The following is a 12438-nucleotide window of genomic DNA, read 5'->3' as shown; positions in this document are numbered from 1 at the left end:
TTTTTGCGCAGAAGATAGCACTGTTCAGACCCCATTCACAAACTTCGTAGGCATAGACCACAAATGATCAAAGCTAAGACAAATTTCCTCGTTGACATTCCAATTCAGTCACTTATTCCATTGTGATTTTCACTTTCGCAGTCATCGTGCATCGTGAGAAGTTTTGAAATTCCTGTTCGTTCAACTTTATTTTCTCATTTTACCGGCAAAAACAATTCACCCCAGTCACACCTTGTGTACAGTAGCCTAACTTCCTATCCTAATATTAAATCAAGAATGGCAACACCGGCAGCAAACACCAAAGGCGAAAAGGAGCCAGTGAATATAGTTCATCAAAATGCTATCCTATGTGAAACCATCAAGAAGGAAAATCAATGCCAAAGACTTTATACAAACTATGGTGTCAATCCTTTTAAGAAAAGTAAGTTTAGTTATATTAGACTTCACTGGGTAGGCCTAATAATAATATATAATGTTATGCCTAGGCCTACACTTTATTTTCTCTGATTTTGTCCAAGTGAATTGATCTAGGCCTAAAGGTGTTTGTAGCAATAAATCTTCATATAAGATGGTATTTGCAGACAATCCCATTAATGCTACTCTGTGGGTTAGTTCACATATTTCATATATCCTACACAATTTCATAGATGGATTCATCAGACTTCACTGCTATGACAGTATGAGGTTCGACCTACTGTATACTTGTAGAGATCTCAAGTCAAAGCAACACATTTTCTATGTAACATCCCACATGGATTAAAAATGCTGTGTAATACCACTGAATGGATGGTGTCATTCATGAAAGTTCCTCACAATACAAACTCAAATGATGTTACTTTTTTTTTTTACTGTTCCCTTCTTTGGGTGTGATTTCTGTGGCTGTGTAGACAAAAATTGCATTTGAAAACAAGTGGTTACAAGTTGACTTTTCAAATGCAAATGTTCAACTTTTTTTTTTCTTTTCCATTTAGTGTACACATTAACAGGGAAACCCAACTCACAGCACGACTCTGATGAAGGAGAAGAAGATGGTAAGCTTTAGAAATGTTTACTACTCTTTTGTATTTAATTCTCTGATTGTAAAGTATATATTGACTACTGAAAGTCTATTTTTTTTAAGCTCTTATTATATATGGTTAAATTTAAGTGATCATGTCAAAGGGACTACTACAAATTGCCATCTGTATTAAACCCCTTTCACTATTAGTGTTGCCGGTCAAGATTGTCTGTTACTAAAGGCAACAACTATCATGCACCTTTATTCGAGTTGCAGTGGGTGCCCTCATTATTGTGGTCATGAAGTATCATCATCAAATTCACTCAGGACTCTAAAACGGTTTAAAACTAAAGAAACTGCGGGAAACATAAAGTTCAGACAAATGTTTTACAAATGCCAATGGAAATGAATTGTTTTTTTTTTCTCTATCAGTAGTCTTACATCTTAGCAAAATTCAATGCTTTGATAGATTTTTGTAACAAGATTGTCCTAAAAGTTCTTTTCCTTTTCATTCTTTTTCAAGAATATTTCCTGGAAATAATCAAGAGATCTTACCAAGAGCCTGAAAAGAAATATGAATTTCCACAAACAGAAGCCCAGGAAGTTGGCTGGTTTAATAAACCTTTGGTAAGTCATTAACTTGTTTGAATAATTTCAGTTTCTTTCTTGTAGTGACTTGTACCCAAAGCTTTAGTCTGTGGTATACATAAGTTAGATCACATACAGTGTAAAACTGGCATATCTGAACACCGAAGACTATTGAAGTATATATATAAAGTTGTCAATATAAGTTTTGTAGTCTTTACCAAGGGCACAGAATCAGTGGAGAGGGGGGGGGGGGGGGAAGGGGATCATACACCAATCCACTTTTTGGTCATACAAGTACCCATTTGTTGAAAACATTCAAATATTGGAATTGTGGTACAGAATACACGGAAAATCTAGTTTCATCTCAAATTTGTTAGTAAGTTCTGAGTTTCTACCCTACAAATAAGTGTCACATTTTCTAACAATCAAACCCTTGTAAAAGACAAAGAGTACAAATTAAGGACAATGGATGACTAGAAAGATAATAAGTAAACAATTTTAAATTTGCTGTAAACTTGACTTTTGTTACCATTATCATAATTAAAGTACCATTAGTAGACAATATCTGTGGTTAAGACATATTTGATTGGGATATTGTCTCAAGAGAAAGTTTCTAAAACTTCTTTTTTTTTCTCCCCTCATTTTGAACAGTTACCACAAGATAGAAGTGACAGGAGATTAATGCACCCTCGTAAAAACACCGAGATTACAAAATACATGGACGCAGCTTGGCGACAGAAGGAACAACAAGAAAATCTGCAGTAATATATAATTAAAAGAGAACAAGAAACTTTGTGAAGATGTGCGTTGATGTTACCAGCAGATCAAAGACACTTTTACAACTGAGTCAGTACTAAAGGACGTGTGCCTTTCTGAAGATTTGATTACGACTGAAAGTAAAACTGGCCTTTGTTCCAGCTTTGATTATTTGGATACTTGGAAGAGACGTTTCATTTTGTGACAAGTGTTTGTCGTCATGGATGGGTCAAGTTTATGTTGAGTTTAGAGAAACAGTTGAGCTTCACTGCATTGTTACAAAACCAATATGTTACATTTTCTAGATTTTGAGTGAATGAGTGATGAAATAAAAAAGCACATGAAATTGAACTGATAAGTTCTTGCTAGTTCATTTCAGTACATCTTGGAAAGGAACAGTTCGACGGTTTAAAGGACGACAGATCACGTGGTGGTATTAATAATTACTATTTTGAGTGGCGGGGTGATAGACAATATTTTAATTTGTTTTATTGTGAATGAATTAACAACTGAAACTTGAAACAAGTCTATTATTTTATTGGTTAGGTCAATTTGTCTTATGAAATGTACGTCAGGCCAACTTACTTTTATAATAAATGTACAAGTAACAGCCATCCGTTAAGAACTTTTCTCTGTACCTGTTCTGCTCAATGTAACTGCCATGAGTTTTTTTTAATAGTTTTGTAAAAGTTTGTCAAGTTTTTTTGAGAGATAAAAGAAATAGTTGATTTCTTTAGAACTCCATTCAGTGAAACCTACAGCATAAAAAATGGCTACTTTGAGCTCTGACAGATATCACAAAAGGTGTGCTAACTTAACCCAAACTTGTATTGATTATTTGAACAGGAATTTTAGTATTTTACCAATGATGAGTTGGTTCAATGATATTTACATAGTTGATAACAGTAATACAGCATCTTTGTTTCTGGGGTATGGACTACTTTTTTTAACTGTTACTTTAAAAGTTACACTAATTGGCTAAAAACATGTTTACTTTTAATTCAGAAAAACAAAAAACAAGACTTGACAATTTTCTTTCTTTTTTCTTTAAGTTTTTTGTAAACAGAAGAATAAAAGAAATAAATGTAAATAACAGGATAAGGTTGATATTCTTAGCTTTTAAAAGAGATCATTTTTTTTCTTGACATATTGAATTCTAGAAGTACGCCCTCTGAAACGCAGGTTGGTTATGTGTACTATGACATTTTTTTTTGTGGGGGGGGGGGGGAAGAGGTTAAGGTCCTATCAAGCCAGTAACTGTCCAAGACCACACTCTTTCCTTTCCAACATAATAAAACCTTTAAGAGAGCTTTACAAACAGACTTTCTTCATTTCAAACAAAGAGAGATGTTTAATGAATGGGTCTGTCTTCCTTATTACATATTTCTGTTATATGGCTTTAACACATTCTCTCATTGATACTGAATTAGGGTCATTTAAAAACCATTGCATTTTGCCATTTCCTATGTGCCGCCAGTGGGTTCAATAGCCATTCCTCATCTATTTACATTTCACATAACTAAGTCTTCGTTTAAGGCTTAATTTAGTCAATTACCAACTTTATTCTAATATGATGAAAGGAAAGAATTACTTGCTTTTAATTTACTTTTATACTTTTTCAAAGACCTATATCAGGGTAAAGAATTGCAACATTTTGCCTCATCAATTCTGCCCAATCATAAACTCTGTGCAAGTAGAAGTGCTTGAGATAAAACATGATGCACTTTCAACTGTTCTCATCCAAAACAAACAAAAATCATCCAATCACAAGAGTGTAAAAATGTATCTATTGTACAAATGAACAATAATATTAAATCATACAGTTGAAGTGGTTTGTAAAGTCTAATTTGAGCAGTTATTACTGTTGACAAGACCCTACAAAGATATGATCCGGAGCATTTAATATTTACTGAAATCAGTTTGGCTTTCATCTCAGTTTTCTCACAGTGATTGCATCTCCCATAACCTACTGGCACAAAAATGCAAGAAACTTGACTTTTTCTTTCATCTGCGGTGAGAGCAGGAGGTATATCACAAACGTTCACATGGCAACCCAAACTAGTGGCATGTTATCAATTTAATATCCAAGTAAAGACACTATTACACCATTTCCAGAATTCATATTACTCCTCATAGAAATAATCATAATCCAGTATTCATGAACAACAGAAGTTTGTCACACAAATCTTAATGCAGATCTCCAGCAGGGTTATCAACTGGTTAGCCTTTAACCCTTATTAATTTTCTAGTCACTGGTTCCCACAGAAGTACAACAATCACTTCTTTTTCACCACTGATATACAGTACCAGATATCAGAATATGGAACATGAGACCACATGACGATCGGGGACACCCATATGGTGACTTGACTTATGCGTCCATCCGTCCACCAAATTCCACAGAGATGTGTCTCTCGTTGTCATTTACTTGTCTGTTTGTCTGTCCGTCCGTATGGTCGCCCGTGGCCTCCTAGGAACGGGTGACATCACTTCCTCCTTGACTTCATCGTCTTTCTCTTGTTCTTTCCCGGTCTCCCTTTCTTCATTCCTGGCTTCTTGATCCCGCCGGCAGCCGTGCCCTGTCCTTTCTTGAAACCTCCTCCCTTTCCTTTCTTGAAACCTCCTTTCTTCATCTGAGAGGAGGAGAAAGAGATATATTAATACTCGAAAGACGTTACACATTTCAGATGCAAGCCCTGCTGCCTCTTATCTGAAAAGACTCATTTTACCTTTTTTTTGCCAAGGGAAACTCTACTGCGCTTAACCAAGGATACCTTCCTCTACTTCTCAAAACTATTTCCCTTGGTGACCCATATTGGGATTCCCCAATCTATGCTGGCAACAATCCCCTAATCTTCTGAGGACCAAACCTTGCCCAGTATATGCTTTCTTGTGACTGATAATAAAAATGTACACATTGAATGATTATGGATTTTGCATTCACCAAAAGTTAGTAAACTACAGCACACATATATTTATCAAAAGTTATCAAATTTTCACCATTTAACAAGGGGGAAGTTTTTACTCTCAGATTTCCATTGGACACATTTCCCCCCCCCCCCCTTTTTAAAAGCTTAGTGACTCATTTATGGGTTGCGTTCATTGTTTTGGAATCATGGCTCTACGGTTCATTTTCTCACCCTCTGCTTGGAGAAACTTTGTTGATTCCGTCTGGCATCGAACCCGTCTTCCTCTGCACCGTGGCTATCTTTGTCATTAAATTTCATTCTTCTGGTCTTTCCACCAAACCCAAACTTGGAATTCTTATACTCCCTCTTCTTGTTGACCCTAGAGTGAAATAGAATGGTACAAACAACCTCAAACTTCAACTGGTACCAGAAATTTAGCTATCCAGCAGCAGCTTTACATTCAGAAATGGTAAAACAGACAGCAATGCATGCTGTAATTTATGTAATAAAAACATCACATTCTGTTGTACTAGTAAGATAGCATTCCGCAAAGGTAACAAAGTGTTGGGTCACACAGGAGTCTGTATATTGGGTCAAAAAACTCTTAATTCTGACCAAACATTCCATAGCCTGTCACCTATATTACTTAGTAGGGTGGAAGCCCAAGAAAGAAACATTGGTTTGAAGCCACACACAGTTACATGTAAGACTTTTGGAATCGATAATTTACAAACTTTGTGGGCCAATTCTCTTTTGGAGGGCTGAATTCAAATCTTTTGGGGGACCAAAATTCAGCCTATTGGACACCTTTTGACGATCCATGTCCTACATGTAACACGACCATCAGTAAAAGGTGACCTAGTGGTCAGTACTGTGGCCCAGGGTGAAGGTGAAGATAAAACCATGTTCCCTAGTAAAGGCCTGATATTCCTTAGTAATCTGATTAGCATACTGTATCATTATGCCTAGCAGGAATTAATGGGAGAAATAACAGGTTTGACAGATGTAAGGTAAAACAGCTGTCAAAGATATATTAAAAGAACTTTTCCCGCTGATTACAACAGAAAAAGATCGAGCTATTCCATAAAAGGCCGCACACAAAACGATTCCCTCATGCTCGACTTACAGAACAAATTTTCAAGCAGATCATGTTACAGTAACGGCCGGATATAAGAGAATATTACAAACTCCAGGGTAACAAAACAAAAATCATAGAAAAAATTGAAATTAACTGTTTACTTTTTGGTGAGGGGATTGTTTGGATTTTTCCCCTTCGGATCCTGATTTCGTCTTTTGCCTTTTTCTTGTTGTTTCTTTAGTTCCTCACCTGTCTCTTGCACTTTAATTCAGAGGAAAAGAGAGAGAGAAAGTAAGAGGGGGAAGATAAGTTATGAAACAATCCTCAAACAAGGTTCAAATGATTTTGGTCCTACAGTATCTTTCACTGAATGAGGTGTACAAATACATAACACACAATGCAACAATACATCTGATAATGGTTTGAAAAAAATCTACACGATATTTCGTGAAGATCGTTAAGTCGATCGCATCTCTTACTTTTCCCCTTGGATATATTCTTGACCCTTCTGGTCATCTCGGTCTTTTCTTTCTGACGGGCGTGTAGGACCTCTTGTTGTACCTGAGAAAAGATAAGTGGGAACTTTGCACTCAATATTTCCAGGCATTAGTAACCCTTTCAATCAAAATGATCTAACTACAGGTTTACAGAATATTAGTTTCAGTGAATCCCAAGGGTAACAAAGCTTACAGCAGCTCACTTGGAAAAAAAAACCATATCCATGTTATGATTGTTAGACGAGCACTGACAGACAACAAATCTTTTTTGACGTACAACGACGTACATGTGACGTACGAGTCTTTTGATTATCACTGTTTAGGATATTATGAGGCAGCCCTGTGTAACGTTCGCACAAATTGCCTGCTCCCACAGCTTATCCCCATCCGACATTTTACGATTCTTTTACTTTTATTTTATAGTTTTTTAAGTACAGAGTAAGGGTTAGGCACGCCAGCCATCGTCACAGCATCACATGGTGAACAGAAGTTGAAACCAAAGAAAAAACAGAACAGAACCCAATTTCCCAGTTCACAACCAAGAAGTTCCACGGATGACACCGCTCACCAACACCGCAGAACCGGCAGTCTTAATTAGGTCTAGGGGATCTGAAGGTCACGGGGCACACACTCTAACTTCCAACACACATTAACCACTAGAGCTTTTGACCTTCCACATTGTTCAGAAATTTTGGTCAATTTGGTACGGAAACCTACGCATACTGTAGGAAGAGACATGCTATTGTTCTATGTATCCGATTCGTTCTGCAAACTACTATCTTGTCATCAGATTTTATAGTTGCATCATATTGGCAGTTAGCCAATTTAATCAATACAAACCTCTGCTTTAAATCTGTCAAAATAAAATATACTTATTGCTTTATTGATTTATTGAAAATGAAAAAAAAAGGGTAAAATAAAAAAACCCTGTATGTAATGGATTTACAGACGATGAAATAATATTTATCAATTTATTCTGACCTTCTTTCCAAACTTCCTCATCTCCCTCAATTTCTTTGCCTTTTCTGATTTATCCAAAGACATCTGTCTTTTCAGCAACTTCTCTCTAATCTGTTTTAAAAACAAAAACACAAAGACACATCATATCATCGTCAAACAATATCTTAAAAGATGGGATTATAAACAATTCGTTTCTGGTCAAAAATGTCATTCTCGATTAAAGTAACTCTTATTTTAACACACATACAGGTACAATACTGGACATCTCATAACAATGATGTCAACCATAAAGTATCGTGTACACGAATACCTTTTTCATCTGCACATCCGATTTGGCCATTTCGGCAAAATAATCCTCAGGTCTCCTTGTTTGAACGTCCATTTTGTTGAGTTTTGGTAAGGTTTCTAATGCTGCAGCTTGGGCCTGCCGATAACTGACAAGAGAAGAGTATTATTCAAAGATAGAAATGATCTTACTTTTGCTTCTAAAAGACATCTTTTAGTCTCCTTCCTCTTATACTTTGTTAGCATAATACTATCGATCATGTACCTCCTGTCCTGAATTTATATAATTGAAAATGACCTGGACTAAGAAAGCAGTCGAGGGCCCTTGTTTATCAAAAAAAGGAAGCTTTAGAGAAAGGGACATGTGTATCAGATCATCATCGTCATCATCTTCATCATCAACTTCATATAACTTCAAGAAACATCATCAGCTTCATAAAAACATATGTAATTTGTCTAAATGTGTTTCAGGTAAAGTTAAAAATATGGAAATGAGTAATTTTTTTCAATACAATACTCAAATACACACACGTGCTGGTATAAATGTGGTACTGTGCAAACGACCAAGACACAACTGGAAGCAAATGATATCTTTTTTAAATCAGCAAAAACTACAGACCTGTGCATCATACAGTAGTTTTCTCTTCTGTTAATATATTATATATATATATATATATATATATATATATATATATATATATATATATAACCACGGAAGGCCTGTGGTTCGAATCCCGGTGGAGGCTGAAAGTTTTTTCACTGTTCTTGATTTTCCAACTCATTACGATTTTCATTTATCTATATATATATATATATATGTTCCTTTATGTAAAAATTTGTCACAGGAATTTGAGGGGTAGACTTAGCACAACAGCTGTAAATGACTTACAATCTCAGTTCTCTCTTGAAATAATCCTCAACATCAAACTCTTCATTTTTCTCCTCTTCGGTCATCCCTGGAGGATGGACAGGGCCACAGGTCACATCTAACCTCTCAATCCAATCAATATTCTGAGTAAACTCTTGGAGTATATCCTTCATACTACCCTAAATTTAAAAAAAGAAGACAGAAAAGCTGATCAATCATTTGATAAAAAAATTATTCATAATTTTTTCTATCTTTGATCAACAGTTGCTTCACTCCTTAAAGGGTGTGAAGACTCGCGCCAATAGAAACGTATGATGCCGGTAATCTGACCTAGTTTCAAATGAGGTGTAACAGAAGTGTTGGACACCACCATCGATCCCAGAATATACATACACACAGCTTGCTACCATCGGTAATTAGACACTAGTGTACAGTCAGTACATACAGCTGCGGTCGATACCATAACACAGTGAACAAACGATACAGCGTTGGACATCTCAGGACCGTCCAGCTAAAGATAACAAGGTATCACGTTTCATTACTGTACTATCTGCATTTTGTAGCGACACAAACAAAACGTCACTTGCAAGCAACGGAAAGTTAACTTTTTCAGATGGCCGTACACGGTTTGGGGCGAGCCTTCAATGCCTTTAAACTTGGACAAGAGCTCAAAAGGGGTTTTTAGCAACCCTCCCTGCATTGCAACGTGTGAACTTCTTGTATATATAGTAAGTTTAATGTGAGTTGAACCACTTTTTATGATTTTAAGTCAAACATACAAAGCAAATAAAAACATGCAAATGAAACAGTGAATAATTGCATGATAACAATTTCTTAAATTTCTTAGTTATACTATATTGATAGTGCCACTAGGTCATATCTGCATATGAATTTGCAATGCACTGCACTGCACTGATGACATCATCACAATAAGCAATGAGAGATTCACTACTTTCTTACTGTTGAAACCATAGGCAGGCCTATATTGTATGTCTGCCAAAATATGTAATGAAAGAAGTACTATCATATGGTCATGCAAATCTGGTTTCCCACTATCGCAACAACGTCTAGTACATATGAAAATAAGTGTGTTCAGATTGTTTTACTATTGTACTTTTCATTTTGCAAATGTATTTATATACTAACCACATCATTAGCACATTCTTTCACTGGTTTGTCAATAAAGTTCAAGCCAGGTTGTAGGAGACCGTCTGCGAAAGCATCTTGCAGCTGTAAAGCAAAAAAACAGTCATTTTAAACGACAGTAAACAAACATCATAAGTCGGACAAAGAAACCAAATGAGCAAATTTTCACAGATAAATGAGGACTTCAACTGAACAGATCTGGCATGTGTACGGATACACCATACATCACAGGAAATGCTGCAATATTCTCGAATCCTGCAATATCCATTAACACCTTTTGACTGAGTTTTAAGCGTCCTTTCTAGGCCCATAATAGCTCAACTGCTACTTGATTGCCCTATGTAGTCCAAGCCTAATGAATGATGAAATATCCCCCAACAAAATCTTCTATACCTTCCTTCGTCTTACTTGGTATAGGCCCAGGTACCTTCCCTAAGAAAGTTGGGATATTTGTAGTTTAAAAAATGATACTAGTATTGGTAACTCATCTGAGGTCAGACCAGTGAATTTGAAATGCATTTCCTGCTTGCATTTCCTGCTTGTAAGTGACCTGTCTTGTCATGTGTTCCAAAAAATACCCTTTTGGAAGGCTACTAAGAATTTAGTGAAGTGACTTCAACAGTAGAGTTTCTTCAATACTATGTACTTACTACTACTACTACAGAGTAAAGGATTTCATAATTGACGACCTTTGTAATTGACGCACCACAAATATAATACTACTAATGATACAGCAGGCAACCTAATCTTTAAATTGCAGTCAAGGAGAGTTACATATTTGATGAGTTTTAATCCATTTCAGGTATATCCTGATCAAACTATGTTTTTTTAAGCTTTAAGCACCCTCTCCCCCTAAAATTAACCAAAATTACCTCATTATAATACCACTACTTTCTGGGACCTGACCTGTCTGAGCCTAGAGGCTCAGAGCATAGCAAACAGCATCCAAAGTCAATGGACATATACTTAGGCCTACGCTACAGTTACTGAGTTAGCTTAAATGACAAATGTGTCAATTTAGGGGTATGAATACTATGAAAGAACTTGACACAGCAGACATTCTGTGGTCAAATTCTGCTTAATTGTACGTTGCGTAGGCATCGAACAATAAATATTTTAAGATCAATACATTTCTGAGGAACTACACATATGAACAATGAAAACAGTTGAGGGATTTCGAGGCGGTCCACCATGGTGAAGCTGGTCACTTCGCCCAACAACCATTTCGCCCAACCTTGTTGGTCATTTCGCCCAACCAGCTTGGTCATTTCGCCCAACCTTGCGGGTTATTTCTACCAACATTGATTAAATATTATACTTCAATATAACGAACGGGGATACTTCTATGGGTTTGGTCAATTTAATAAAAAACGTTCGGGGAATTGTTAAAAGTTACGGGATACAGCCGAATATTAAGGAAACTTGAAGTTGTGGTTACAGTCGGTAGGATGGATCAGTGTTTTAGGGATTAGGTTTGATAGATTTTTTGTGAAGACCGATTCCCTTTTTTTTTTTATTACATTAGATTAACACACGTATATGTAGAACTAGATTAACACCTTACTGCTGTGAACAATACCTTGATTAACGCCTGGCGGAATTGATAAACGCTTGACCGAAGTCATCAAGCAGAACAATAGCTATATATGTAAGAATATGTGAAATTTGTCTCACTCCGAGTAAAAAAAGTCGTACGACGTATTCACCCCACCCTGGAGTACCATATAAACTTAATCAATAGGCCAGTTCCACGAGGCAAGAACGATCCACAGTGTAGGCTGTGCTAACTATTGATCATAGTATAGAGCCTACATGGCGACGGTAATAGCCTAGCATGTAAATTTTGTTGGGGTACAACTAGTTCGGTTTACTTGTTATCAAGATTCGCTACATAAGAGTACTATTAATTCAATCAGGACACTAAGAACCCAACCTGGCGATTCGTAACTTCAGTTTCCACATCAGATTCAGACGAGTATGACTCAGAATTTGAATCCTCTTCATTTTCTTCGCGGACGTCTAGCGTGTTTTCCTCCATGCTGATTTTTATTGCGACATGTGTAAGTGGGTGCATACAGCTATCCGATATACACATGGTCTTTGATGTCTTTTGCACCAACGCACTCAAATATTATGTTCTAAACTAGAAATGGTTTTCTATGAAAGCAATCATAACATACCTTTCAGGAACCAAAATGCATATCAATGAATCGCAAAATTATCAATATAGGTCCATTCATGATCCATGAATCGCTTCGTTGTGTTTTTAATTGGTTTCATATGGAGTGAGAACACAATATATGTCACAGAAATAGACGTGTGTGTGTCTAGATATGCTGTAGGTTACCGTACAC

At 36.4% G+C, this 12438-nt stretch overlaps 2 protein-coding genes across 2 annotated transcripts; one reads left to right on the top strand and one right to left on the bottom strand.

Annotated features, from left to right (window-relative positions):
• The first annotated feature begins 21 nt into the window (after positions 1–21).
• On the top strand, positions 22–2955 carry LOC139974176 (cilia- and flagella-associated protein 144-like). Its single transcript, XM_071981148.1, has 4 exons — positions 22–421; positions 972–1031; positions 1521–1624; positions 2237–2955. Exons 1-4 carry the CDS (start codon positions 277–279, stop codon positions 2348–2350), a joined length of 423 nt encoding a protein of 140 aa, XP_071837249.1. The 5' UTR covers positions 22–276; the 3' UTR covers positions 2351–2955.
• Positions 2956–3602: 647 nt separating this feature from the next.
• On the bottom strand, positions 3603–12174 carry LOC139974169 (probable rRNA-processing protein EBP2). Its single transcript, XM_071981135.1, has 9 exons — positions 12018–12174; positions 10085–10168; positions 8960–9117; positions 8096–8219; positions 7807–7896; positions 6808–6889; positions 6490–6589; positions 5482–5629; positions 3603–4974 (listed from the first exon to the last, which is right to left on the bottom strand). Exons 1-9 carry the CDS (start codon positions 12156–12158, stop codon positions 4828–4830), a joined length of 1074 nt encoding a protein of 357 aa, XP_071837236.1. The 5' UTR covers positions 12159–12174; the 3' UTR covers positions 3603–4827.
• Positions 12175–12438: the final 264 nt, after the last annotated feature.

The sequence above is a fragment of the Apostichopus japonicus genome, chromosome 2 (assembly GCF_037975245.1).
Source record: "Apostichopus japonicus isolate 1M-3 chromosome 2, ASM3797524v1, whole genome shotgun sequence".
Taxonomy (NCBI): domain Eukaryota; kingdom Metazoa; phylum Echinodermata; class Holothuroidea; order Aspidochirotida; family Stichopodidae; genus Apostichopus; species Apostichopus japonicus.
Note: the sequence above shows the minus strand (reverse complement) of the source record. Positions and strands in the feature narration are given on the sequence as shown.

What these genes read in the sequence shown, in the direction of transcription:
- LOC139974169 (XM_071981135.1), bottom strand. Translation starts at nt 12,158, where the DNA reads ATGCACCCACTTACACATGTCGCAATAAAAATCAGCATGGAGGAAAAC. An exon ending in TGAGGAAGTTTGGAAAGAAG is followed by an intron (nt 6,890 to 7,806) that starts GTCAGAATAAAT and finishes ATCTTTTCTCAG; the next exon opens with GTACAACAAGAGGTCCTACA. An exon ending in AACAATCCCCTCACCAAAAA is followed by an intron (nt 5,630 to 6,489) that starts GTAAACAGTTAA and finishes ATTTCACTCTAG; the next exon opens with GGTCAACAAGAAGAGGGAGT.
- LOC139974176 (XM_071981148.1), top strand. Translation starts at nt 277, where the DNA reads ATGGCAACACCGGCAGCAAACACCAAAGGCGAAAAGGAGCCAGTGAAT. An exon ending in TGATGAAGGAGAAGAAGATG is followed by an intron (nt 1,032 to 1,520) that starts GTAAGCTTTAGA and finishes TTCTTTTTCAAG; the next exon opens with AATATTTCCTGGAAATAATC. An exon ending in GCTGGTTTAATAAACCTTTG is followed by an intron (nt 1,625 to 2,236) that starts GTAAGTCATTAA and finishes CATTTTGAACAG; the next exon opens with TTACCACAAGATAGAAGTGA.